At 42.0% G+C, this 26,509-nt stretch overlaps 1 protein-coding gene across 2 annotated transcripts in view; it reads right to left on the bottom strand.

Moving 5' to 3' along the window:
• The window catches only part of mphosph6 (M-phase phosphoprotein 6), a 55,679-nt gene that overhangs the window by 15,102 nt on the left and 14,068 nt on the right, over nucleotides 1–26,509 (bottom strand). For both annotated transcript variants that reach the window (XM_072279865.1, XM_072279866.1), the window contains 2 exons: nucleotides 6,870–6,960; nucleotides 2,038–2,135 (listed from right to left, as the gene is read on the bottom strand). In XM_072279865.1, coding sequence (XP_072135966.1) covers nucleotides 2,038–2,135; nucleotides 6,870–6,960 — 189 coding nt within the window. The remainder of the gene's footprint in view (nucleotides 1–2,037; nucleotides 2,136–6,869; nucleotides 6,961–26,509) is intronic.

Raw genomic sequence — 26,509 nt, forward strand, 5'->3', positions numbered from 1 at the left:
GTGTGAGACTTTCGCTGCAATGATAAAGTACGACTTTAATTTTGAAAGGGTACTTAAGTTTAGGGCATATTTGCAAGATGGTTTGAGTGCTTACAAAGAACTGTATGATGGAAAAATGTGCCAGGCTAAGCAGTCAAGCATAGTCATTTTTCAAGCCTTCCACATCAGCCACAGCAGACGACGAACCTCGACCTTCGACATCGAGGCAGGCAGACATAGAAGAAGATGACCTGCCTGCCCTAATGGAAACAGACGACAATGAGATGACACCACAGTGTCCCACCACCCCAACCACTGGGCCGCGGACTGATACATTGCTGCGGAGAATGCAGCGGTAGCCGGGAGGCACCCAGCACATCTTTTAAGAAAAAAAGCCAAAGTAAACAAGCTAATTAATTAGGTGCTGCCTGGCACATAAATATCGGCTCAGGTCAGAGGTGATTGCCGATTGTGTCGCCTCTGATCTTGGCCGACATTTACATGCCGGGCGGCACCTAATTAATTAGCTTGTTTACTTCGGCTTTTTTTCTTAAAGATGTGCTGGGTGCCTTCTGGCTACCGCTATACCGCTGCATTCTTCGCGGATCGGTATCGGTTTGCTGCCTGGAGGGTGGGAACCACTGCACCACCCCAACCTCCGACGACTCAGCCTAACACACCATCATCAGTGTGCTGGGCGCTGTCTTCCCAATTCTGGTAAGTGATACTACGTTGTACATACATCATTTCTACTTTATATAGGCTGTGTATTTTTATGCGTTATTTGGTATGATTTGCTTCTTCGCTTTACGACATTCCGGCTTACGAACTGTTTCAGAGGAATGCTTTACCTTCGGATGGTGGGGGAAACCTATATTATGAATAGAATGAAATTGTGGATGGTCTGATCAGTTGGTGTACAGATCACACAAAAGTTGGTGGTTTACAGATAGTGATGAAAGTTGTCAAACAATAAAACTAGATATAAATCAGTTGCGAATTTGGGTGGAGAAATGCCAGTTGAGTTTTAATCTGGACAACTGCAAGGAGATGCATTTTAGGAGGTCAAATGCAAGAGGAAAGTACACAGCAAAAAGAGCTCTGAGGAGAGTTCTGAGTAGAGGGTACAAGAAAGAGCAAATGTTGGAATCTGGAGCAACAAACAATATACTGGAGGAGCTCAGCAGGTTGAAAAGGAATTGTAGGTGAGAAAAAGTGTTGACATTTTGTAGAGGGATATTGATCCGGTACAGGTAGACAAGTGTCATGGTCAGTGCATACGTGGTGGTCCAAAGGACTCTTGTCCAGTGTTGTTCTGTTCTATGTAATTATTGGACAGAAAAATGAAGTTAACAGATTAGATCACTGACCTTTTATCATGATTTTGATGAAAGTTTATCGATTTGAAATATTGTGGTAAATCAGCTTGTCTCACCAGAGATGCTGCCCAAACATTTATTATCACCAGAAGTTTGTTTTATTCCTTGACTGCAGAACAAGTCAACAAGTACTGACTACCTCCTGGATGAGTAATTGCCTCTTGGAGTAAACAATCCAGAAAGGGGAAAAAAACAGAAAAAAGAAACTGGTACAATAATGCTATTTTGGCACAAATTCAAAAACTGAGAAATTTTGAATGTGTGAAGAGAGACAGGGATGATGTTAAGTAATGAATGTCCTAGCATGTAATTATTTTGTACAGTGCTCTTGTTTGATATCAGAGTAATGACACCAATAAATCTATTAATTCACCCTTATTCCCTTAAAAGTTTGGATCATTTATTCCATTTAAAGTTCACTGGCTCTCTAATTCTTTGCTACTTAAACTTTAGCACTATTTTCATGCTTTATGATTTTTGTAATGGAGGAAAATTACACATTTGTCAATGATGTATTGCAACACCTCAAAAATAGTTGCAATCTTAACATCCATCATTTGTCTTCAAATATGTATTTCATCTTCAAATTGAAGTTATTAAATACATTCTATATTCCAGGTCTGATTGATGAATTCAACCTAATGTGTTGAACCATAGGTCTTAGAATGTAGCAACTTACCTCCTAGCCATTTCTTCATCTGAAACATCTACGTCCATCTTGCTTTGATCTTCGGGCTCTTCATTTTCATTCTTGGAATACATCTGTGCCACCAGTTTCTGTAATACATTATTTGATATTCAGTCTTTTTCTGAATGTAGTTATAGTTGGTCGTCTTAAACAAATCGTTCAAATTTCATGGTGGTTTACTTTCTGAATTTAAAATTAAGAAGAGGCTTAGCTGTTGAGATGTAATTTGCTGGTACTTGAAGAACATTAAAATGAATAGGATGTTTTTAGGCATTTTTCCCTTAGGAGTATGCAGCATTGACAAATCTTTGTCAATAATCAAGATGACAAAGACAGATATTGATTGCTTTACATTTCAGAGGTTGCTAGGCTGTTTTAGATGACATTAACAGTAAAGTATATTGTGAGATTGAAGACTAGGCTTTTTTAAGGCTATTAATGACCCAAGTGAGCCTTTTATTTCAATAAATAGCAAGTTGTTCACACATTGGCAGATATATTGACTTCAATTTCAACTCCAGAAGTGCCTATGGTGTAATTTTAATTCATGACCACTGATTTTTCCATCTGAGTACTGTATCAACAGTTAAATCTGAATTTTATTTTAGAGTAGGCTAGACCCACAAATTGGTTTATTTCACCCCACCAGCCTCCGGGTCCAACATATAATTCTCCGTAACTTCCGCCACCTCCAACGGGATCCCACCACTAAGCACATCTTTCCCTCCCCCTCTCTGCTTTCCGCAGGGATCGCTCCCTACGCAACTCCCTTGTCCATTCATCCCGCCCATCCCTCCCTACCGATCTCCCTCCCAGCACTTACCCTTGTAAGCGGAACAAGTACTACACATGCCCTTATACTTCCTCCCTCACTACCATTCAGGGCCCCAGACAGTCCTTCCAGGTGAAGCGACACTTCACCTGTGAGTCGGCTGGGGTGATATACTGCGTCTGGTGCTCCCGATGTGGCCTTTTATATATTGGCGAGACCCGACGCAGACTGGGAGACCGCTTCGCTGAACACCTGCGCTCTGTTCGCTAGAGAAAGCAGGATCTTCCAGTGGCCACACATTTTAATTCCATGTCTCATTCCCATTCTGATATATCTATCCACGGCCTCCTCTACTGTAAAGATGAAGCCACACTCAGGTTGGAGGAACGACACCTTATATTCCGTCTGGGTAGCCTCCAACCTGATGGCGTTAATGCCCCACCTCCCCCTCGTACCCCATTCGTTATTGCCCATCCTCTGGGCTTCTCCCCTCCCCCTTTCTTTCTCCCTAGGCCTCCTGTCCCATGATCCTCTCATATGCCTTCTGCCAATCAACTGTCCAGCTTTTGGCTCCATCCCTCCCCCTCCTGTCTTCTCCTATCATTTTGGATCTCCCCTTCCCCCTCCCACTGTCAAATCTCTTACTAGCTCTTCTTTCAGTTAGTCCTGACGAAGAGTCTTGGCCCAAATCGTCAACTGTACCTCTTCCTAGAGATGTTGCCTGGCCTGCTGCGTTCACTAGCAACTTTCAAGTGTGTCACTGGTAGTGTTCCTATTTATAGCAGTTGTATTAGACATACATTGTAGGTGCAACCCTAATATTTTGTTACTCTGTGTACAACCCAATTTTCTAAAAATACACAATAAGGAGAAAAACTAATGACAAATGTTTTCAATTCTACAGACTTCTGTTTAAATCCCACTCAGCAAGGACTGCAGACTCTTCCAACCCTTTCATTTCTGCTTCATCTCTTGCACAACTGGTGGTGACCTCAACATGTATCAAAAGTATTCGACTACCTCATGTCTAATTTTATGCTTACCTTTACCCCCATGGATACCCCCACCGTTATGGGAGAAGGGTGGGAATGGGGTTTGTTTGTATTATTAGAAAATGGTCTACATTGCAACCTTCAGAATCGCAAAGTCACTTCATCTGTACATGTGTAAAGAAATGGAAGTTGAAAAAAGATTAATTTTGTGTTTCTTTGCTTATTAATTCTGTGAGAGCAACCTTTGCATCACAAATCTTTGGGTTTGATTTGTGAATTTCATTATGGCCAAATTTCTGTTAACCGAATGGCCATGACGTGGGGTCTAATGTATGCTCACGTCAATCGCAGAACATTAATTTGCACTATTTTCCAAGTCTTGTTATGTCCAACATGTTTACTGACTGGATCCAGTACCTCCCACCACATGATTCTATTTAATCTCTCTTGATTCTATTTCCAATATGGTCACTTGGTGCTGCTAAGATGTGGTCCCTCAAATTCACCAGTAGCTGTTTTAACTCAGTCTCTTTCCATTGGCAGTCCACCATAAGCACCATCAAGACTTAATCAAAAGTCTTTTTGAGGGCATTCAACTAAACACAGCATTTCACAACACAGGAGAACGCAACATAATTCTACATGTCACTGTTGGCTTTTTAAATGAGATTTTTAATCAATCCATTCCTTTCCTCTAGAACGGGAGATTGCAGAATGAGTTAGAAACAGTTCCTTGTGGACTTCCTGCGCCAGTTTTAAAAAGCAAGCAGGACCTGTTCGGACGTACCTGCAGAGCAAGAGATTACTTGGGTTAATAGTGGCTTAGCAAGGGCCAATAAAAAGAAGTGAGGTTTAAGTGGATCGGCTATTGCTGGAGGGCCAATGTTATAGTGGTCAGGCTTTAACTCAACAAGCGCAGGCTAGAACTTAAGTTTGAGAAGTTAAGAGGCATAACAAGGGTAGGCAGGAAGGTAGTTCAGGCAGCAGAATGCTACTTCTGTAAGATGTGGTATTTCAGGGTACCTAATAGTCTGTCTGATGACTACATCTGCAGGAAATACACTCAACTTTAGCTCCAGACTGACACAAGGTCAAGGAACTAGAGCACTCAAGATCATGCAGACTTCACAGTTGAGACTTCTACTGAGGTGGTCACAGCTAGAGTGCAGAAAGAAGATCATAGTTGAGAGCTTAAAATCTGAGGATACACACTGTATCAAAAGGACAGTAGGTGGAGGGGGTGGGGTGGCTCTGTTGGTAAAAAATGAAATCAAATCCTTAGAAGGAGGTGACATAGGATCGGAAGAAATAGAATCCTTGTGGAAAGACCCCATGGCATTACAACAAAGGTACTAGCATGTATAGAAGACTGGCTTTGGCTGACCGGCAGAAGGCAAAGAGTCAGAATAAAGAGGGTCTATTCTGGTTGGCTGCCGATGACTAGTGGTGTTCTGCAGAGGTCAGTATTGGGACCACTTCTTTTCATGTTATATGTCAATGACTTGGATGACAGAATTGATGGCTTTGTGGCTAAGTTTGCAGATGACACAAAGATAAGTGGAGGAGCAGGTAGTGTTGAGGAAGCAGGGAGTCTTCAGAAGGACTTAAATAGGTTGGGAAAATGGGCAAAGAAGTAGCAGATGGAATGTTAGCATTCACTTTGAGAGACTAGAATATAAGAGCAAGGATGTAATGCTGAGGTTTTACAAGACATTGGTCAGACTGCACTTGGTGTACTGAGAGCAGTTTTGGACCCTTTACCTAAGAAAAAAATGTGTGGACACTGGAGGAGGTTCAAGAGAATGAATCCGGGAATGAAAGAGTTAAATCTGGAACATCTGATAACTTGATAGTATGAGGAGCATCTGGCGTTTAGAAGAATAGGTGGTGGTGGGGGGGGGGGGGGGGAGAGAATCTCAATGAAATCTATTGAATACTGAAAGGCCTGCATAGAGTGGTTGTAGAGAGGATGTTTTCTATAGTGGGTGAGTCTCGGTCCAGGGAGCACAGCCTCAGAATACAGGGACGTCAATTCGTAACAGAGATGAGAAGGAATTTCTTTAGCCAGACAGATGGTAGTGAATCTGTGGAATTCAATGCGACAGATGGCTGTGGAGGCTAAGTCACTGATTACCTATTAAAGCGAAGGTTGATAGGTTCTTGACTAGTCAGGGCATGAAAGGTTAGTGAAAAGGCAGGAAAACAGGGTTGACCGGGATAATAAATCAGCTATGGAGTGGCGGAGCAGACTTGATGGGCCTAGTGACCTAATTCTACTTCTATGTCTTATGGTCTCTTGACACAATCGAATCCCTTTTAAATTTAATATTTTTATATGCTTCTCCACCATTCTGTGATTATACAAAATTCTATGGTTATCCGACAAATCATTGTACATGCCGAGGCTACCTAGACGGAATATGAGGTGTTGCTCCTCTACACTGATGGTGGCCTTATCATGGTAGAAGAGAAGGCCATGGACCAACATGTCAGACAGGAATAGGGATAGGAATTAAAATGGTTGGCCACTGGGAAGTTCCACTTTTGCAGGACGGAGCAGAGGTACTTGACAAAGTGGTAACCCAACTTATGTCGAGTCTCACCATTGTAGACTACAACAGACGACCCTAAGAGATTCGCAGGTGAAATGTTACCTCACCTGGAAGGATTATTTGGGGCCCAGAATAGTTGTGAGAGTGAAGGTGAATGGACCAAGTGTAATATTTCTGTCACCTGCAGAGATAAGTGCCAGAAGAGAGATTAGTGGGAAGGGAAGAATGGACAGCGAGTTGGGGGAGGGGGGAATGGGAGAAGTATGTGTTTGGGGGTAGCAGGATCCTGTTGAAGATGGCACAAGTTGTGGACGACAGGGTATTGGATGCAAAGGCTCATGGGTGTTAGGTGAGAACAAGAATAATGCCGAATTATAATATTTTAAGACTAGATATCCAGCAACACATCTTATGATGTTTATTTAATTAATGATGCTCAGAACATGTGTTGGAGTATACAAGTCCAATAAAGTAATTTAGCACTCCAAACTGAAAACACCACCCTACCTCAATCTCAGGGTTAAAACCTTTAAAGGACATTCGGCCAAACAGCAACTCTTCACATGGCACAAAACTTTTTTCTTCAATAATATGATTTCTAAAACAAATAAATATATTGACAGCATTACTATTAGGAAAAAATAGAAAAACATCAATATAAAACATAAATATTTACCAATATAAATATTTTTTCTATTTTGAAAAAGAATGAGCAGATTATTCAGCAACAGAAACTCTTCATATTCATAAATTCATATTCTACTCTAACCAATATATTTAACATTATTCATTGGACCTGCTTCTACTGATCTTTCACCCAGAGATGAGTTCCTAATAGGTAATGAATAGCAGGCTAGCTGCAGTGAGTGTATAAATGTGCCCTGGGCTTCTCTGCACTGCAGCACACATGTTCCAAAGGTGCTGTAAGTTATATGGTACTATATCCAACCTCCAGCTTTACTGAGCTATAGGGGTTGGATATGCTTAGTGTCGGGACTCCCACTAAATTACCCATAGCTAACATTTGAATGGAGTCAATGACTTCATGAAAAAGCAAAGCTTAGTTGATTTCTTTTGTTTAAAATTTTGATATCCAAGGTAAATATGTATTAATAAATCTTTTCATTTAAAACAGCTTTTAACTATGTAATTATGTTTCAACTATTTAAACATGCCTCCCACCAATCACAGGAGACAGTCAGAAATAATAGAAAAGGCAAAATGATACCATGAACTGTTGGAAGGCCAAGAGGACAGCTGGGGATCTGTTCTCTGAGGCTTAGTTGCCAATTTGTGGCATTGATATGTCCAGAACACTTAGAGTTGTGTGGCCACAGAAACTAGTGAGTGCTGCGATCCTGCTGGAAAGGAGAGGATACAGGCAGGATCAAGTACCATCTACCCAATGCTTTTGCACCAAAATCTTACTTAAGATGTATTCTCTCCCCCTAAATTCAGGTCTCAAACATAAATCCTCAGCTGATAAACACAAACATTTATCATACATCAATTAACCAATTTTGTTTCTCTGTCCTAAACCATAATAAAAATGTTAAAATGAAATACCTAAGTAGTGAGGGTTTAATTACCGCAAAACTAGTCTATCAAGAGATGGGGGACTTTTTGACAATGGGTGTGGCAGATATGATGATGCTGAAGACAATACTGGAAGAGCCCCAGTCCCAGTACTTCACAAAAAGGTATACAAGTTCTGCAACCTTTTTGAATGTAAACAGAGACTGCTTTATGATGATACAAGAAGAGATTCATATTGGGAAAATTATAAAGAATTTAGTGGCATAGAGCAGGTATAGTGAGGGGGCGGGCCAATTTTATTCTCTAACTGCATGTGCAACTGTCGAAAACTGTTGCCTTATGTAGCACCAGGGGTTAGGCCATCACCTTGGGGATGGTGAGGAACTTAGAATAGAAGGGAAGATACCCAGTTCTTGTGGATCCACATAGCAACCAACGTCAAAGGATAAAGCAAGAAATGCTGCTGAAGATGAATGAAAGCCAAAAGAGCAATTTAATAAACAGAACCACTTGAGCCATGTACAATTTGGCATTCAGCCAACAGCTGAATTAAGAATTAAATTAATTTCAATTCATCAGGCATTGGTACCTGTACTGAGAAAGAAGGTGCTGTTCCAGTAGTATGGGCTCATTTGGATTATCCTGTAGTAAACTGAATAACAAAGATTACACAAATAGATTTTTAAACAAAATACTGTCTGTGTGGAGGTGGTGGTAGGGGAAGATGCAGCTGAGGGCAGATTTAAAATGTTGGAAAAATGAATAGGCCTAAGGGTTGAGAGTAGTGAAATGGGTAACGATACCAAGTGTAAGGAAGGTATAGAGCATACAAACATAAATGTACATCACCAAATGGAAGTCAGAGCAGAATAATGACAAAGAGGCAAAACAAAGACATATGTTTTGTTACCTTAAAGTATTAAAACTAATTGAAAACAAAACAAGAACCCGGGAGATATGTGTGTACCTCGTTTTTATTTTAGCAAGGCACATACATATGACATGGCAGCCTGATGACATATGCCATTCATATACAATTACACGTAACCCATAATGAATTATTTAAACAAAGAATGCTTAATCATGCAATATATTTACAATATTACTCAAATATCTCTGAAATATTAAGTACATAAAGCCTCATTATATGTGTGCATTTTGCATTCCTAACACAATAGGAAAATTAATAGGGTAAGATGAAATAAATTAATGCCATCTATCAGCCTTTACAGAGTCATGGTTACAAGATGTTCAGAGATGTAAACACCTCAGAGAGTGTTTATGGCCAAAGATAAATGGACCTGATGATAGCATCCAGATATTTAATAAACAAAATCGCTACACAGTGATTGACTTTGTTGTCATTTTCCAAAATTTTAAAATGGTCCCTATCAATTGTGAGGTAGTAAATGCAACTCATTTAAGGAGAGAAAAAAAATGGGAATTTCAAACTTACTGGCCTCATGACTGTAGCAGGAAGAATAAAAGAAATAAGAGCATATGACTGGCAACAAGGAATTATGACATCATATTTGAGGTTGCAGCTAAATTAGTCGGGGAGGAATAAATAGATGTGGTGTATCTTGACTCTCAAGGGCCTTTGTAAAGATTATTATTCAAAATTAGAGCACAGGGGAATGGGAGTAATATATTGACATGAACTCAGATTAACTTAAAGAAACATAAAAAGAGTACCAGCTATTCACAATCCACGCCTAGAAGGCACTGTCATTGTGAGAAGGATATAGAGGGCCTTCAGCATACACATACAAAGTGACTGGAGAGGACAAGGTAGAATTAGAATAAAATATTGAAACCATGAGGTCATGTACTGTGGTCATGAAATAAAAAAAGCAAAATAATTTTTAAATAGAGGCAGGGAAATGTATTTAAAAGTAGGGATCACAACTTCAAAATAAGGGTCACAGACAGGAGGATTTTCCTCACCCAGAAAATCTTTGAAATTCTCTACCCAAGAGATCCAATGACTAGGTATATTAGAGTCTGATATATTTTAGTTTTAGCATAATGCTAAAACTGAGCGAAAAGATCAGCTATGATCTTACTTCATGTTGGTCAGACACAAGGGCCTACCCCTGTTTCCGTTTCTTAAGTTTTCATGTAATTAGGTTATTCATTAATCATTTTCATACACTGATTAAGGCCAAGGCGATAGATCATCTGGCATACAGTTAATTACTTCATAAATTACACTTTTGGAAACACAAATTTATAAGGCATTTACAATTCCTTTCTTCAAGCCAAATATATAACATTGCATTAACATTTATTTAGACATTAGTCCTAAAATGAAATCATGATTTACAGAATTTATAAATTACCTACCAAATCAATTGTTATTTAAGGGAGCTCAATGTTTTCAAGTATATATAATCCAAAGAAACGTACGAAATTATTTCTGACAGTTAAAATTATTCAGTGTCAGTATTTTGCATGCTAATCAGAAGCATACACAAAACAAGACAGACAAAGACTGCTGTACTGAAATTGCTTTAGGAATTATTAGTTTTCTTAAAATGTCAATTCCAGCTCTATGGGCTAACTTTTAGGAGTAACAAATGTAGTCTTTGCAGACAAAAGTTTTATTAATTTTCTACTAAAGTCCTTATGTCAAATGGACATCATTGAAGAGACTTCCGAACAGCAAAATTAGAGAACTGGATGACCGGAGATAACATGAATTGGACAAGAGACAGTTCAGATCATAATTTCTGTGTCACGAAACAAGAAATTCAGCATCAGCAGGAGTGAAGTGAAAATCAGCATTAACAATTTTCAGTCATAATGCCACAGTTTGGAAGAAGGCCCTCCAAGTTCACATTGACCATCACACTAACCTTTCACCAATCCCATTTTTATTCTTCCAATATTTTCATCAAAATTCCCACCCCACACACTAAATTCCAGCACTCATTAATTAACCTGCATCCCTATAGGAGGTGGGAGAATTGCATGTGGTCTTGATGCATGTATTAGAATAATGGAGTTCTTCAAAATGTTCCTTCCAGTAGAAGCCTCTGCTTCTATTACATTTTCGAATCTCAGTGGGGCAAATCCACGGGTACTTAAGCTGTAGACTGCCATCACAGCACTTAGAATCCATACATACCATGCTTTAAAAAAAAGATAAAAGATTAGCTTTATTTGTCACATCTACATCAAAACATACAGTGAAATGCATCACTTGCGTTAAGGATGTGCTGGAGGCAGCCCGCAAGTGTTGCCACGCCTTCAGCACCAACAATGCATGCCCACAACTCACTAATCCTAACTCAGAGGTCTTTGGAATGTGAGAGGAACCACAGTACTCCGAGAAAACCCACAAGGTTACAAAGGAAACATACAAACTCCTTGCAGACAGTAGCAGGAATTGAACTCTGATCTTAAACTTGTGTGCTATGAAACATTACGCGAACTGAAGTGCCCCGTATTTTTGGTTCATGTTTATCTGAATACTTAGGTTCTAAAGATAGGGTATATGGCTTGGAAAAGATTTTTTAATTAAGGTATAGAATAGAGAGACATGATATCAAATGTGGAGCCAATAGATGCCTCTGACATAGCGGAATCGATAGATGGAATTTTATGTACATGACTTAGGATGCAGAGATTTGGGTTCAATGATGTGTATATACAGTGTAGAGGCAAAACTAAATCAAACACCAAAACAAATGCTGCTAGCCTGTGACAGCTGGAGTTGTTATACTTGCATGGTACGCTTTCATCTCCAAAGATTGCTCCAAAAGTCAAATCCGTCATTAGAAATAAGCAAACACACAATCTTGAAGCAAAGAAACTAATGTATACCTAAATGTAAGCTATGCACTATTCAGTGTTACCTCAGCGGTCAGCCAAAGATACGACTTCCACCAGTCCCAAGCTACAAAATGCCATGAAATAAGCAAGAATACATAAATTATTCTCTTCATCTTTACCATGGCCCCACTCATGAGACTGGTAGTGGTTGTCTCTTGGGGTCCATTGTGCAGACATCTGTGGATACGCATGTGGCTTCAGAGGCCAAAGGCCAAAGCACACATGCGGTTGCAGGTTGGACATGGAATGGCGGTTGTTAGAACAGGTGCATACACAGCTTTGTGGTGTCGGTCTCGTGCTGCTGCAAGGTGCTGATTTCCGTCATCCCCAAAGTCAGATGCAGCTTTTCTGGTCAGGGCGTGCCATGCAGCCCTGACGGCTGCGGACTTCTCAAGTTGCCGAGGCTGGAGGTCTGCTAATTTGATGTAAGATTTCAGATTGTCTTTGAATCTTCTTTTGGGGCGGCCCTGGTTGTGACTGCCATGCTCAAAGCTCACCGTAGAGCAGTTGCCTGGGGATTCTCGTTTCACCCATGCAGATTACATGGCCAGTCCAGCGTAGCTGGGCCTGGAGGATTCTTGCCTCAATGCTTGTGCTGTTGGCTCTGTCAAGGACTTCCTGGTTGGTGATTCGGTCCTGCCATCGAATGCTTATGATCAACCGTGTGAAACTGCTCCAGCTGTTTGATGTGCCTGCAGTACAGGGTCCAGGTTTCGCAGCCATACAAGAGAGAGGTGAGGACCACAGCCTTGTACACCTTGAGCTTGGTTGAAAGCTGAATGTCCTTGTGCTCCAGAACTTTGACACAGAGTTTCCCGAGTGCCTGGCTGGCTTTCTGGATCCTTGCTATAATCTCTTTGTAAAGGGATCCATCACAGGAGATGGTGCTTCCTGGATACTAGAAGCTCTCCACAGTCTTCAGGACAGTGCCATTGATGGTGATGCATGGCTGAGGAGGGTGACTGTTTGGCGCAGGTTGTAGGAGAACTTCTCCCTTACTGAGACTGATTGTCAAGCCGAGCAGCTTTGAGGCTGCGGAGAACTTGTCCACAATTGTCTGCAGGTGGTTCTCCTGGTGGGCCATGAGGGCACAGTCATCAGCAAACAGGGCTTCAGTGATGAGCCTCCTCAATATTTTGGTCTTTGCAGCAAGGCGTCTCAGGTCAAACATCGATCCGTCTAGACGATATCTTATGTAAATACCCAAGAATTTACCTCGGAGAGGCTGGTTGGAAGCTCGAAGTTTTCGGTCGGATGGACTCAGTGTTGGCTGTGGTCAGCTGCTTCCAAGGCATTGGCAAGTTGACGGTGCCTGAAGGTTTATGGAAGGGAGTTTCTCCCTTTTGCCGCCTGCTATCGGGGACTTGGGAGTCGATCGACTCGGGGACTTTTGAGACTTTATTTACTGTGCCCATGGTTTGTTCTTCTTATGGTATTGTTTTGCACTGCTGTAACTATATGTTATAATTATGTGGTTCTGTCAGTGTTAGTCTTTGGTTTGTCCTGTTTTCTGAGATATCACTCCAGAGAAACATTGTGTCATTTCTTAATGCGCGTATGCATTTCTAAATGACAATAAAAGAGGACTGAGTGTTCTCATAATCTAATCTAAAAAAAGGTCTAGGTCCTTAACAGCATGCTTCAGCACTTGGGTGAAGAAGAGGTTGAAGAGCACTGGTGCTAGAATGCACCCTTGCTTCACGCCATTTGGGATGTTGAAAGTCTCAGATGAGGAACCATCGGAGAACACTTCTCCTGTCATGCCATTGTGGAGCAGACGGATGAGTGCAGTGAATTTCTGTGGGCAGTTAAGCTTTCTAAGGATGATCCACAGCGCGTTTCTGTTGACCGTGTCAAACACCTTCGTCAGATCAATGAAGATAGAGTATAATGTCATGTTCTGTTCCACGCACTTCTCCTGTATTTGTCTCACTGCGAATATCATGTCGACAGCGCTGCGTTCGGGACGAAAGCCACATTGCGACTCGGGAAGGTTCTCTTCTGACACTGTTGGAATCAGTCTGTTGAGGATGATGCGGGCGAGGATTTTTCTGGCAAAGGAAAGTAGTGAGATGTCTCTGTAGTTCCCGCAGTTAGTCCTTGAACCTTTATTTTTGTAGAGAGCGATTATCGTTGCATCTCTGAGGTCAGGGGGCATCTCTTCTTCTTCCCAAATGCTAGTCAGGGTGCTGTAGAAAGCCTTAAGTGATTCCTTGCTGAGTGCCTTGTACAGTTCAGCCGGTATTGCCGGGCACCTTGCCACTGCTCTTGACTTCATAGCCTTCTTGACTTCATCTATCGAGGGAGGATAATTTAGTTCTTCGTGAATAGACTGTTGGGGGATTTAGTCCAGAGCAGATTTGTGGACCAATGAAGGACAGTTCAGGAGCTGGCTGAAATGCTCTTCCCATCTGTGTTGGATGCTCTCCTTGTCCTTTAGCAGTGTGGTTCCATCAGCGGACAACAGTGGAGATGAGCCAGATCTTGAAGAGCCGAAGATCATCTTGATGGAGTTGAAGAGCAGCTTCGAATTGTTGATATCGGTGAAGCGTTGCACACCTCCAGCTTTCCTATCCCACCACAGGTCATGCATCTTGCGAATTTCCCACTGGGCATGGGCCTGAAGGGACTTGAACCGCTCTATTTTGGAAATGGAGCTTGGGTCGTTTTGCCACTCCATGAATGCTTTGTTCTTCCTGGCCAGGAGATCTTTGATGGCACTGTCATTCTCATCGAACCAATCTTGGTGGTTCTGGTCCTTGCGGCTGAGGGCTGATTTTGCTGTCTCTGTCACCATCTCTCTAAACTGATTCCACTTCTGGGTTGGCCCACCAGTTAGTGGTCCATTGGCAGACAGCTTCTCATCAAGGGTGGTCTGGAACTTGCGAAGATTAGATTAGATTAGATTATGAGAAAACTCAGTCCTCTTTTATTGTAATTTAGAAATGCACACATGCACTAAGAAATGAAACAACGTTTCTCCGGAGTGATATCACAGAATACAGGACAAATCAAAGACTAACACTGACAGAACCACATAATTATAATATAGTTACAGCAGTGCAAAACAATACCATAATTTTATGAAGAACAAACCATTGGCACGGTAAAAATAGTCTCAAAGTCCCCGAGTCGATCGACTCCCGAGTCCCCAACAGCAGGCGGCAAAAGGGAGAAACTCCCTGCCATAAACCTCCAGGCACCGTCAACTTGCCGATGCCTTGGAAGCAGCCAACCACAGCCGACACTGAGTCCATCCGTCCGAAAACTCCGAGCTTCTGAGCAGCCGTTCTGATACAGACTCCCGAGCGCCATCCTCTGCCGAGCGCCTTCGACCTCACCCCGGCCGCTGAAACATGCAAAGCCAAGGATTTTGGGCCTTCTGCTCCAGAGATTCCGGCTACCACACAGTAGCAGCGGCAGCGAAGCGGGCATTTCAGAACTTTCTCCAGATGTTCCTCCGTACTCTCACGTCTGACTCCATCAAATCAGAATTGTGCACGGTCCCCTACTTGACAGATTACAGATATCATTCATTCACCGGAGAGGCTGCATGCGCTGCCATCACGCCGCCATCTTCTTCTCCAAGATACAGCAGCTCGTGGCGGTGTTAAAAGCTGTTCTGATGAACTTAGGGCGCTTAGGATGCTGGGGAGCAATACGTAGCTACACTGTGGTGCGGAGAAGCCTGTGGTCAGTCCAGCACTCCGCTCCTCGCATGGCTCTGGTGACGAGGACATCCCGGATGCCTCGGCGATGTACTATAATGTAGTCGATCATGTGCCAATGTTTGGACCTTGGGTCCATCCATGTTGTCTTGTACTTGTTCATCAGCCTGAACATTGTGTTTGTGATGATGAGGTCATATTCTGCACATTTGCTAAGGAGCAAGAGGCCGTTGCTGTTCATATTGCCAATACCATGTTAGCCTAGAACCCCTTCCCAGCGACTGTGATCGCAGCCTACTCGGGCATGAAGTCACCAAGCAGGATTAGTTTGTCGTTGGCAGGGACTGAGCACAGAACAGAGCTAAGCTTGGCATAGAACTGTTCAATGGTCTCGTATTTGCTGATCATGGTGGGGGCATAAGTGCTGATGACTGTTGCATGACGTTTGTGGCTGAGGGGCAGACGTAACCACATAAGCCTTTCGTTGATTCCCATGGGCAGGTCGGAGAGTTATTTCAGGAAGCTGGACTTGACTGCAAATCCAACTCCATGAATCCTCTCTTCAACTTGCGCTTTTCCTTTCCAAAAGAAAGTGTAGCTACTGGTGGATTCAGTCAGGGATCCTACCTCCGCAAGCCTGGTTTCACTTAGGGCTGCGATGTCGATGTTGTAGCATGAAAGTTCCTTGGCAACCAGAGGACTCTGCCTCAGAATCTAGAGACATCCATTTATAATAGAGATTAGGAGGAATTTCTTCAGCCAGAAGATAGTGCATCTGTGGAATTCATTGCTCAGATGACTGAGGGGCCAAGTCATTGAGTACATTTAAAGTGGAGGTTGATAGGTTCTTGATTAGTCAGCATTAAAGGTTATGGGGAGAAGCCAGGAGAATGGGATTGAGAGAGATAATAAATCAGCCATGACATGATGGAATGGTGGAGAAGACTTGATGGGCCGAATAGCCTAATTCTGCTCCTATGTCTTATAATTGGTGACTAGGAGGGATACATCCAAGCTTTGGCATTTCATGTGCTTGCTGCCCTTGTTGTCGGTGTTAGAGAACCCAGGGTTGAGAGGTGCTGTCTGAGTAGCCGAGGAAAGTAACTGCAGTGCAAAGCAAATGATATGCTCTGTAGCCAACTTGTGTTGGTGGTGATATGAATATATATTTGGAGAGGTTGGCTTGCTTATTAGTTTAGGCAGATTGTGCTTGTCTATTATTGCCACTTCATTGAAGATCAGACAACATTTTGTGTGTAATTAATACACAAAATCAGGTAATTGCAAAGGGTTCACGAACTTTTTCTTGCAACGTTAGATGCTACTTAACCCACTGAGTATGTTGAACCAGTGACAGCACTTTTATTTTGGCTCCTGACCTCATATTAGATTAGATTATGAGAACACTCAGTCCTCTTTTATTGTCATTTAGAAATGCATACATGCATTAAGAAATGATATAATGTTCCTCCAGAGTGATATCACAGAAAACAGGAAAAACCGAAGACTAACATGACAGAACCACATAATTATAACATATAATTACAGCAGTGCAAAACAATACCATAATTTGATAAAGAACAGACCATGGGCACGGTAAAAAAAAGTCTCAAGGTCCTGAGTCGATCAACTCCCAAGTCCCTGATAGCAGGCGGCAAAAGGGAGAAACTCCCTGCCATAAACCTCCAAGGCACCGACAACTGCCGATGCCTTGGAAGCAGCCGACCATAGCCGACACAGAGTCCGTCCATCCGAAAACTTCGAGCCTCCGACCAGCCAATCTGATACAGCCTCCCGAGCGCCTTCAACTTAGCCCCGGCCGCCGAAACAAGCAAAGCCAAGAATTCGGGGCCTTCTGCTCCAGAGATTCTGATTACCATACAGTAGCAGCAGCAGCGAAGTGGGCACTTCAGAGGTTTCTCCAGATGTTCCCCCGTACTCTCACGTCTGTCTCCATCAAATCAGAATTGTGCACGGTCCCCTAATTGACAGATTACAGATACAGGTGTCCCCCGCTTTTCGAACGTTTGCTTTACGAAACCTCACTGTTATGAAAGACCTACATTAGTTACCTGCTTTCACTAACAGAAGGTGTTTTCACTGCTACGAAAAAAAGCAGCGGTCAAAAAAAAAGCAGTGTGCGCCCCGAGCAGCCGTTCCTCCCCCAGATTCGGAACTGCATTCTAGCCGGCATTGCTTAAACACGTGCCTGTGAGCAGCTGTTTGCAAGATGAGTTCTAAGGTATCGGAAAAGCCTAAAAGAGCTCATAAGGGTGTTACACTTAGCATAAAACTAGACATAATTAAGTGTTTCGATCGTGGTGAACAAAGTAAGGACAAAGTGAGTTTGGTTTGTGGAAGCTGACGAAGATGATGTTGAAGAGGTTTTGGCATCCCATGACTAAGAACTGATAGATTAAGAGCTGATGCAATTGGAAGAGGAAAGGATAACAATCGAAACCGAATGCAGTAGCCAACGGACCGAAAGTGAAGTCGTCCAGGATCTGAACATGAAGCACCTGTGTGAGTTTTCGGTGCAATGACAAAGTACGACTTCAATTTTGAAAGGGTACGTAGGTTTAGGGCATATTTGCAAGATGGTTTGAGTGCTTACAAAGAACTGTACGATAGAAAAATGAGCGAGGCTAAGAAGTCAAGCATACTGTCGTTTTTCAAGTCTTCTACATTAGCCACTGCAGACGATCAACCTCGACCTTCGACATCGAGGCATGCAGACGTAGAAGAAGATGACCTGTCTGCCCTGATGGAAAGCGACGACGATGGGATGACACCCCAATGTCCCACCACCCCAGCCCCCGGGCTGTGGACCGATACATTGCCGCAGAGAATGCAGCGGTAGCCAGGAGGCACCCAGCACATCTTTAATAAAAAAAGCCGAAACAAACAAGCTAATTAATTAGGTGCCACCCAGCACGTAAATGTCAGCCCAAATCAGAGCCGATTGCCGACTGCGTCGCCTCTGATCTGGGCCGACATTTACGTGCCGGGCGGCGCCTAATTAATTAGCTTGTTTATTTCAGCTTTTTTTCTTAAAGATGAGCTGGGTGCGTCCCAGCCACCGCTGTACCCCTGCATTGTTTGCGGATCGGTATCGGTTCAGACCACTGCACCACCCCAACCTCCGACAACTCAGCCTAACACAGTATCATCAGTGTGCTCGGTGCTGTCTTCCCAATTCCGGTAAGTGATACTACACTGTACATACATTATTTCTACTTTATATAGGTTGTGTATTTTTATGCTTTATTTGGCATGATTTGGCAGCGTCATAGCTTAAAGGTTACTGGAGAGAGTGTTTCTGCGGAGAGCGCTTATGTGAGATTTTCGCTATGGAGAACAGTGCGGCAATGATTGGAGAGAAGTAATCTTACTTTATATAGGCTGCGTATTTATCATATCATTCCTGTTTTTACTATATGTTACTGTTATTTTAGGTTTTATGTGTTATTTGGCATGATTTGGTAGGTTATTTTTGGGTCTGCGAACGCTCACAGATTTTTCCCATATAAATAAATGGTAATTGCTTCTTCGTTTTATGAACCGTTTCATAGGAACGCTCTACCTTCGGATGGCGGGGGAAACCTGTACCATTCATTGGAGAGGCTGCGCACAATACATCGCGCTGCCATCTTCTCCTCCTCCTATTCAATCAAATGTTTCTTCTACATAAAAGATAGTCACTCTCACCTCAGGAATTCACCTCTTTCATGCACACTAAGGCTGTCTTAGATTAGAACAGAGAGATCTAAACAAATTACAAAATAAGTACAAGTATGACAGTGGCAAGGAAGTGCCTCATGAATGCACTACCTATGACATATTCTATCATTTTGCTGATGGTTCAGAAAATTGATTGGACAATAGTAAGCCTGATTAGATCTATCCTGATTTTTCTGAACAGGACATACTTGGACAACTGGGTCATTTGTATTGTAATTTCTGGAACATCTTAGCTAAGACAAGGTCAGGTTTCTAGTACTGGAGCTGGAACGTTGTCTGGTCCTTTTGGCTTTGCTATATTCATTGCTTTCAGTTATTTCTTGCAGTTATATGGGCTAAGTTGAATTGGTTTATGTCTAGCCTTTAGATGGTGGTGATCTTGTGAGGAAGCTGAAATGGATCCACTTGACACTTCTGCCTAAGTATGGTTACTAATGCTTCTAGCTTGTTGTTGAGACTTGCATGTTGGGCCTCACCATTTTTTGATTATGGCGATATTCTTGGCGCATCCTGTCAGCTACAATTGCCCACCACAGCTCATGACCAGATGTGGCACAACAGCAAGATTTTAATCTGATCTGCTAGTTGTGAGATCACATAGCTTTTTCCAGTTGCATATAATTTTGCTGTTCAGTACGGACCAGTTATAGCTTCACCACAATGGCAATTTACTTTCAGGTTTATTCATAATTTTAATAAATTTATGAAGCATACATTATGCATCAAAGAGATTCTTGGTTTCTGTGGCAACTGAATCAACTAGTCAGGCTGAGAGACTGAATCCTAAACATGATGGAAACCCGTGCAAATGGAGATTAAAAAATAACAGTATAGACATGATTTAAAACAAAACAACAGAATATGCTAGAAACACTCAGCAGATCAGACCACGTCTGTGGAAAAGGAAAATCAGTTAACATTTCCCAAATTTCTCAAATATGTTCACATCAAAGGCTGAATCAAAGGTGGTGGTGAACCAGTATATAGGAAGGAAATTGAAAATCTGGCCAAATAGTGCCACAACCTCTTATTCAATGTTAGCTGATTATTGACGTCAGGGAGAGGATCAGCAACTTTAAATTCCTTGGTGTTATCATTTCAAAGGGCCTCTCTTGGGCCCAGCATGTGCAGCAAGTGCAATTATGAAAACAGCACGGCACCACCTCCTTAGGAGTTGCAAAGATTTGGCATGACACCTAAAATTAACAAATTTTTATAGATGTGTGGTGGAGAGTATACTGAATAATTGCATCATAGCCTGATATGAAAACACCAATGACGTTGAATGGAAAATCCTACAAAATATAGTAGATAAGGCTCAGTCCATCACTGCTAAAGCCCTCCTCACCATTGAGCACATCCACATGAAGCAATAATGCAGGAAAGTAGCACCCATCATTGGGGAATCACACATGTCATGCTCTCATGTTGCTGCCATCAGGAAGGTGATACAAGAGCCTCAGGACTCACACCACCAGTTTCAGGAACAATTATTATGCCTCAAACATCAGGCTTTTAAACTAGACGGGATAACTTCACTGAACTTTACTTGCCCTATCACTGAACTGTTCCCATAACCTATGGACTCATTTTCAAGGACTCTTCAACTCATAAGTGTAAAGCCCTGGTTCATATTTTTACTGTTATGCTATATGTATTTCATTTAGCAGTTCTGTAAGTGCAGCTTGTTTTCAGCTTGCTTGGGTTATTAAAGAGGAAAAAAATGTGTACCATCCAATTAGGATGGGAGAGCTGAAGGGAGGTTTTTTTTGGTTCAGCAGAAGATGAAGAGAGAAGACACGGGGGAGAGCCGGTCATAGGATACGATGCGGTGGGAGACCCGGTTATTCAAGATGGATTGCACGCAACGTTGGGAAGGTGGTGTGTTGCTTCATGCTGACTGACGGCCCAGCTCATGAGTAAGAAGTTCAAGATGACCACTAACTTGTGCACATATGACTCTATAACTAAAATAGGCCCTTTTCTTTTTGTTTTTTTTTAAACTATCCTTTTAGTTAAGATTCATTAATATAATCCCTTTAATCGTATGCAGTGTACTGTCTGTTATTTCATGGCACTAATTTGCAATAGGGTAGCAAATTACACAGCACCCACACAAACCGGGGTTTGGTGCAGGAGAGCCGTCTCAGTCCCATGAGTTTGGCGGGACCAGACAGTGTTTCCCGTAGACTTGCATAGCCAAGGAAACTGGGGGTTTCATATTTTTTTTATATATATAAAAAAAACAGATATTGATAGAGAGCGAGATATTTCTTTCTTTTTGTATTTTCAATTTATTGCTTTTTGCACATAGGTTGTCTGCCCTATTGTTGCAGTCTGATTGATTCTATTTTAGTTACTGGATTTATCGAGTATGCCTGCAAAAAATGTACTTGGTGACATATATATATATATATATATATATATAGACACACACACATGCACGCGCGCGCAAGGGTTTCTTCTTTCATGAGGACATGACTAAATTTCATGGGGGGGGAAGAGTGTAAGGGTAATAAAATGGCTTCTCTGTAATGTTAACTGCTGAGTTAACTGTAGCAGCTTGTTTGGGATATAATTACTGATGACAGGAATAGTATTCATTTGCTAACCAATTGGGATAAATGTTATTCTTTCTTGTGTGTCTGTAAGCTACTGTTTTCGCGGGCTTTGGGGCAGAGGCGCGATGGGGACAGACAGTGGAGACGCGATGAGAGAAATGCTGTAAGCTGGGCGAGGATCGGACCCAAGAGGAGAGTCCAAGGCCCTGGGCTTTTCTGGAGGAGAACCAAAGAGGAAGGACGTGCTCTGGTCGACCATCGTGGTTGGTCCCAGGCGGCAGGTCGAGGAGGTCAGAGGGGATCGAATGGTGGAAAGAAGGCTCCGTTAATTGAGCTCCAACGGTTGTGCACGATGTGGTTGAACTTTGATAAGTCTGGCGCCTTTTACTTTGCTTTTACATTGTATCTCTATTAATTAATTAGTTCCACTAAGATCTATAAAGTGTAATCTGTAAGTCATACATTGTGTGCTGTCTGTTAATTGGCAGGGTGGGGTACATCACACGGCATCCACACAAACTTGATTACCCAGTTTGGCGGGGCCGAAGGCTGCTCCCCCTAGACGAAAGCGGGCTGAGCGAGCCTGAGGCTTACCAGGAGGCTACATATACTTTGATACTAAATGTACTTTGAAGTTTGATTGGGGCCCAATATAACCACCAGAAGCAACAAAATACAAATGTAGCTTACATGGACACTAAGGATGGAATTAGAAGGGAGAAACTATTATTTAAATTATGAACATCCATACTGTTTATCTCGTGTGATTTTTTTTTCCTTTCTGAAGAACTGTGCACCTCTTACTGCATAGGGAGATAATAATGATTTGTTCTATGCCACAATGAACATATAATACAATGAATATTATTTCCTAGTAATAAACTGGGAATTAATCTTACATCCCACTGATAATTATCTGATCAAGCTGCTGCTGTGGTGACATTGTAGCTATTGATGCATCAATGCAAGTATCAATATGGAAAACTGATCAATTTTTTGCAGCAAACAAAACATGTCTTTAAAACAAGTTAACAAAATCCAATACAGGAATGCATACAACTGAAAAAAAAAGCAAGATATTAGGGAATTAATGCATGGCATGAATTTAGACTTGACATACTGACAATGTGTAAAGCATGTTTGCACACAGCGATCTAAAACATTACTAGTTCCTGGAAAAAGCTACTATATGGGTATCACTGCTTGGCATTCTGAAAAATCTGCAGCAAATAGAGCAAATAATGAATGAAAATAGAAGTGGAGCATTGGGAAAGGTTGACAGACTAAGAGTGAAATGAACCATCTGCTATGAAACTGCATGATCTGGTATTTTTAAATTCCTTTCTTAGGGCTACAGTTTTGACTGACAATGGCAGCATTTATGGCCCATCCATAAATACAGGTGTCCCCCGCTTTTCGAACGTTCGCTTTACAAAACCTCACTGTTATGAAAGACCTACATTAGTACCCTGTTTTTGCTTTCAGAAGGTGCTTTCACTGTTAGGGAAAAAATCAGCGCGCGATAAAAAAATCAGCACGTGATAAAAGGCAGTGCGCACCCCCAACAGCCGCTCTCTCCTGGATTCGGAACTGTATTGCTTTAACACGTGCTTGTGAGCAGCCATTTGCAAGATGAGTTCTGAGGTATTGGAAAAGCCTGAAAGAGCTCGTAAGGGTGTTACACTTAGCGTAAAACTAGACTTAATTAAGCATTTCAATCATGGTGAACGAAGTAAGGACAAGCAACACACATCAAAGTTGCTGGTGAACACAGCAGGCCAGGCAGCATCTGTAGGAAGAGGTGCAGTCGACGTTTCAGGCCGAGACCCTTCGTCAGGACTAACTTCCTTCAGTTAGTCCTGACGAAGGGTCTCGGCCTGACACGTCAACTGCACCTCTCCCTACAGATGCTGCCTGGCCTGCTGCGTTCACCAGCAACTTTGATGTGTGTTGCTTGAATTTCCAGCATCTGCAGAATTCCTGTTGTTTGAAGTAAGGACAACATGAGTTTGGCTTGTGGAAGCTGATGAAGATGATGTTGAAGAGGTTTTGGCATCCCATGACCAAGAACTGATAGATGAAGAGCTGATGCAATTGGAAGAGGAAAGGATAACAATTGAAACCGAAGGCAGTAGCAAAATGAACGTTTCGCTGCAATGATAAAGTACGACTTTAATTTTGAAAGGGTACATAGGTTTAGGGGATATTTGCAAGATGGTTTGAGTCCTTACAAAGAACTGTATGATAGAAAAATGCGCGAGGCTCAGCAGTCAAGCAAGCCTTCCACATCAGCCACAGCAGACGACGAACCTCGATCTTCGACATCGAGGCGGGCAGCCATAGGAGAAGATGGGCCACGTGCTCTAATTGAAACAGACGACGAGATGACACCCCAGTGTCCCACCACCCCAACCCCCAGGCCACGGACAGATACCGATTCGCGGAGAATGCAGCAGTAGCCGGAAGGCATATAGCACATCTTTAAGAGAAAAGCCAAAATAAACATGCTAATTAATTAGGTGTCACCCCACATGTAAATGTCGGCCCAGATCAGAGGCGATGCAATCAGCAATGATCTGGGCTGACAATTATGTGTCGGGCGGCACCTAATTAATTAGCATGTTTATTTCGGCTTTTTTCTTAAAGATGTGCTGTGTGCCTTCTGGCTACTGCTGGACCCCTGCATGCTTCGCAGAAATGTATCGGTCAGCGGCCTGGAAGGTTGGGGCCATTGCACCACCCCAGCCTGCAACGACTCAGTCTAACACACCATCAACAGTCTGCTCGGCACTGTCTTCCCAATTCCGGTAAGTGATACTACACTGTACATACATTATTTCTACTTTATATCGACTGTGTATTTTTATGCGTTATTTGGTATGATTTGGCAGCTTCATAGCTTAAAGGTTACTCGACAGCGCTTGCGCCGTGTTTTTGCCAACAACGCTTGCGTGAGATTTTCTGCCGAGTTCGGCGAACAGTGCCGGCAATGATTGTGGAAAAGTATTTCTACTTTATATAGGCTGTGTATTTATCATATTATTCCTGCTTTTACTATATGTTACTGTTATTTTAGGTTTTCTGTGTTATTTGGCATGATTTGGTAGGTTATTTTTGGGTCTGCGAACGCTCACAAAATTTTCCCATATAAATAAACGGTAATTGCTTCTTCACTTTACGACATTTTGGCTTATGAACCGTTTCATAGGAACGCTCTACCTTTGGATGGCGAGGTAAACCTGTACTCTCTAAAAAGAGGTGATAAATTATGTTGAACCATTGCAGTGCTTCTGGTATGGCACTCACACAACATTATGGAAGAGGAATTCCAAGATTTAAGCCTGGCATGTATGAACAAATCAAGATATAGCGTATGACATGAAAGAAATTTGCAGGTAATGCTGTTCACTTTGATTATCTGCCCTTGTCTCATGAACAAACACATTATGGCAGGACTTAGAAAGTACATGGCAGGGCTTTGAGGACTATTGCAGTAAAAAGAGACCTGGGATAAATGTATGTATTTCCCTGAAAAGAGTGACACAAGTAGTATTGTGAAAAAGGCATTTGGCATGACTGCCTTCGTTGGTCAGTTCCCTGAGTACAAGAATTGGGATGTCATGTTGCAACAGTATTACTTGTTGTTGAGACCACACTTTGACAGCCATGAATCTTTGGTACATTCTTCCTCAAAGAACAGTGGAAGTAGTCTCTATGAATAGTTGATGGATTCTTGCTAAGATAAGTTGTATAGTTGAGAATGCAGAGTTGAAGCTAGAGGCATAAACTTATACAACATTAAAACTGGCACTTCAGCCCATCTCATCTACGCTGAGTTTAGGTCCCACTTGCCTCCATTTAGTCCATAAACCTTTTCTGTCCATGTAGAAATCTAAATGTCTTTTAAACCTTGTAATTATACCTACATTTACAGTTTGTTCTGACAACTCTTACCATATACAAACTATGCTCTCTGAGGAAAAAGTTTCCATTCCGGTCCCTGTTCCCGAAGAGGTAAAAGGATATTGGAGGCTTGAAATGTCGACTGTTCATTCCCTTTCATAGATGCAGTCAAATAAATAAACTACTCATTCTTTTTTAAAGGGGTGAATACTTATTTTTTTTTAAACAGTGAACAAAAACTTCAGGACCTAATGTTTCAATTAAGTCCCCTTTTACTCTGTTAAGCTCCAGCAAATGTAAGCATGCAACCACTCTTTATAAGACAACCTAATGCAGGGTCTCAACCCGAAACGCTAAACATTCCTCTGGCTCCATAGATGCCATTTTACCCACTGAGATCATCAGGCAGTTTGATATTTGCTCCATATTCCAGCATCTGCATTTTTTTGCATCTCTAAATTTTCTTTGAACTGCTTCCAATGCTGTAATATCCTTTATTCAATGAAGAGAACAAAACTGTACACTGCACTCCACATGTGATCCCACCAAGGCCGTATATATAGCTGAAGCATAACTCACCACTTAATGTTTATTTTTTCTAACAATAAACAACAATAAACATCTTTCCTGTTCATACACAGTCTCTTGGAATTAAGGGCAAATTGCTTCCATTCTGATTCAATGGATTCTGATCTGTATAATGGGCCAAGATCAGAAATGCAGACTCTTCCACACTTGGGGCAGGAAATAACTGATGAGGTAGGTAAGTGGGTAGTTTGTGAGGTGCTGCAGTCCTTCCAGGCAGGTCTTTTCTGTGTTCCCAAGGTATGACCTTGACATTCTCAATACCATCCCAAATGCTTCGTTATCACTTTGAAAAGTTATTGGCTTGAGCTTTCCA

This window comes from Mobula birostris, chromosome 15, assembly GCF_030028105.1.
Source record: "Mobula birostris isolate sMobBir1 chromosome 15, sMobBir1.hap1, whole genome shotgun sequence".
NCBI lineage: Eukaryota > Metazoa > Chordata > Chondrichthyes > Myliobatiformes > Myliobatidae > Mobula > Mobula birostris.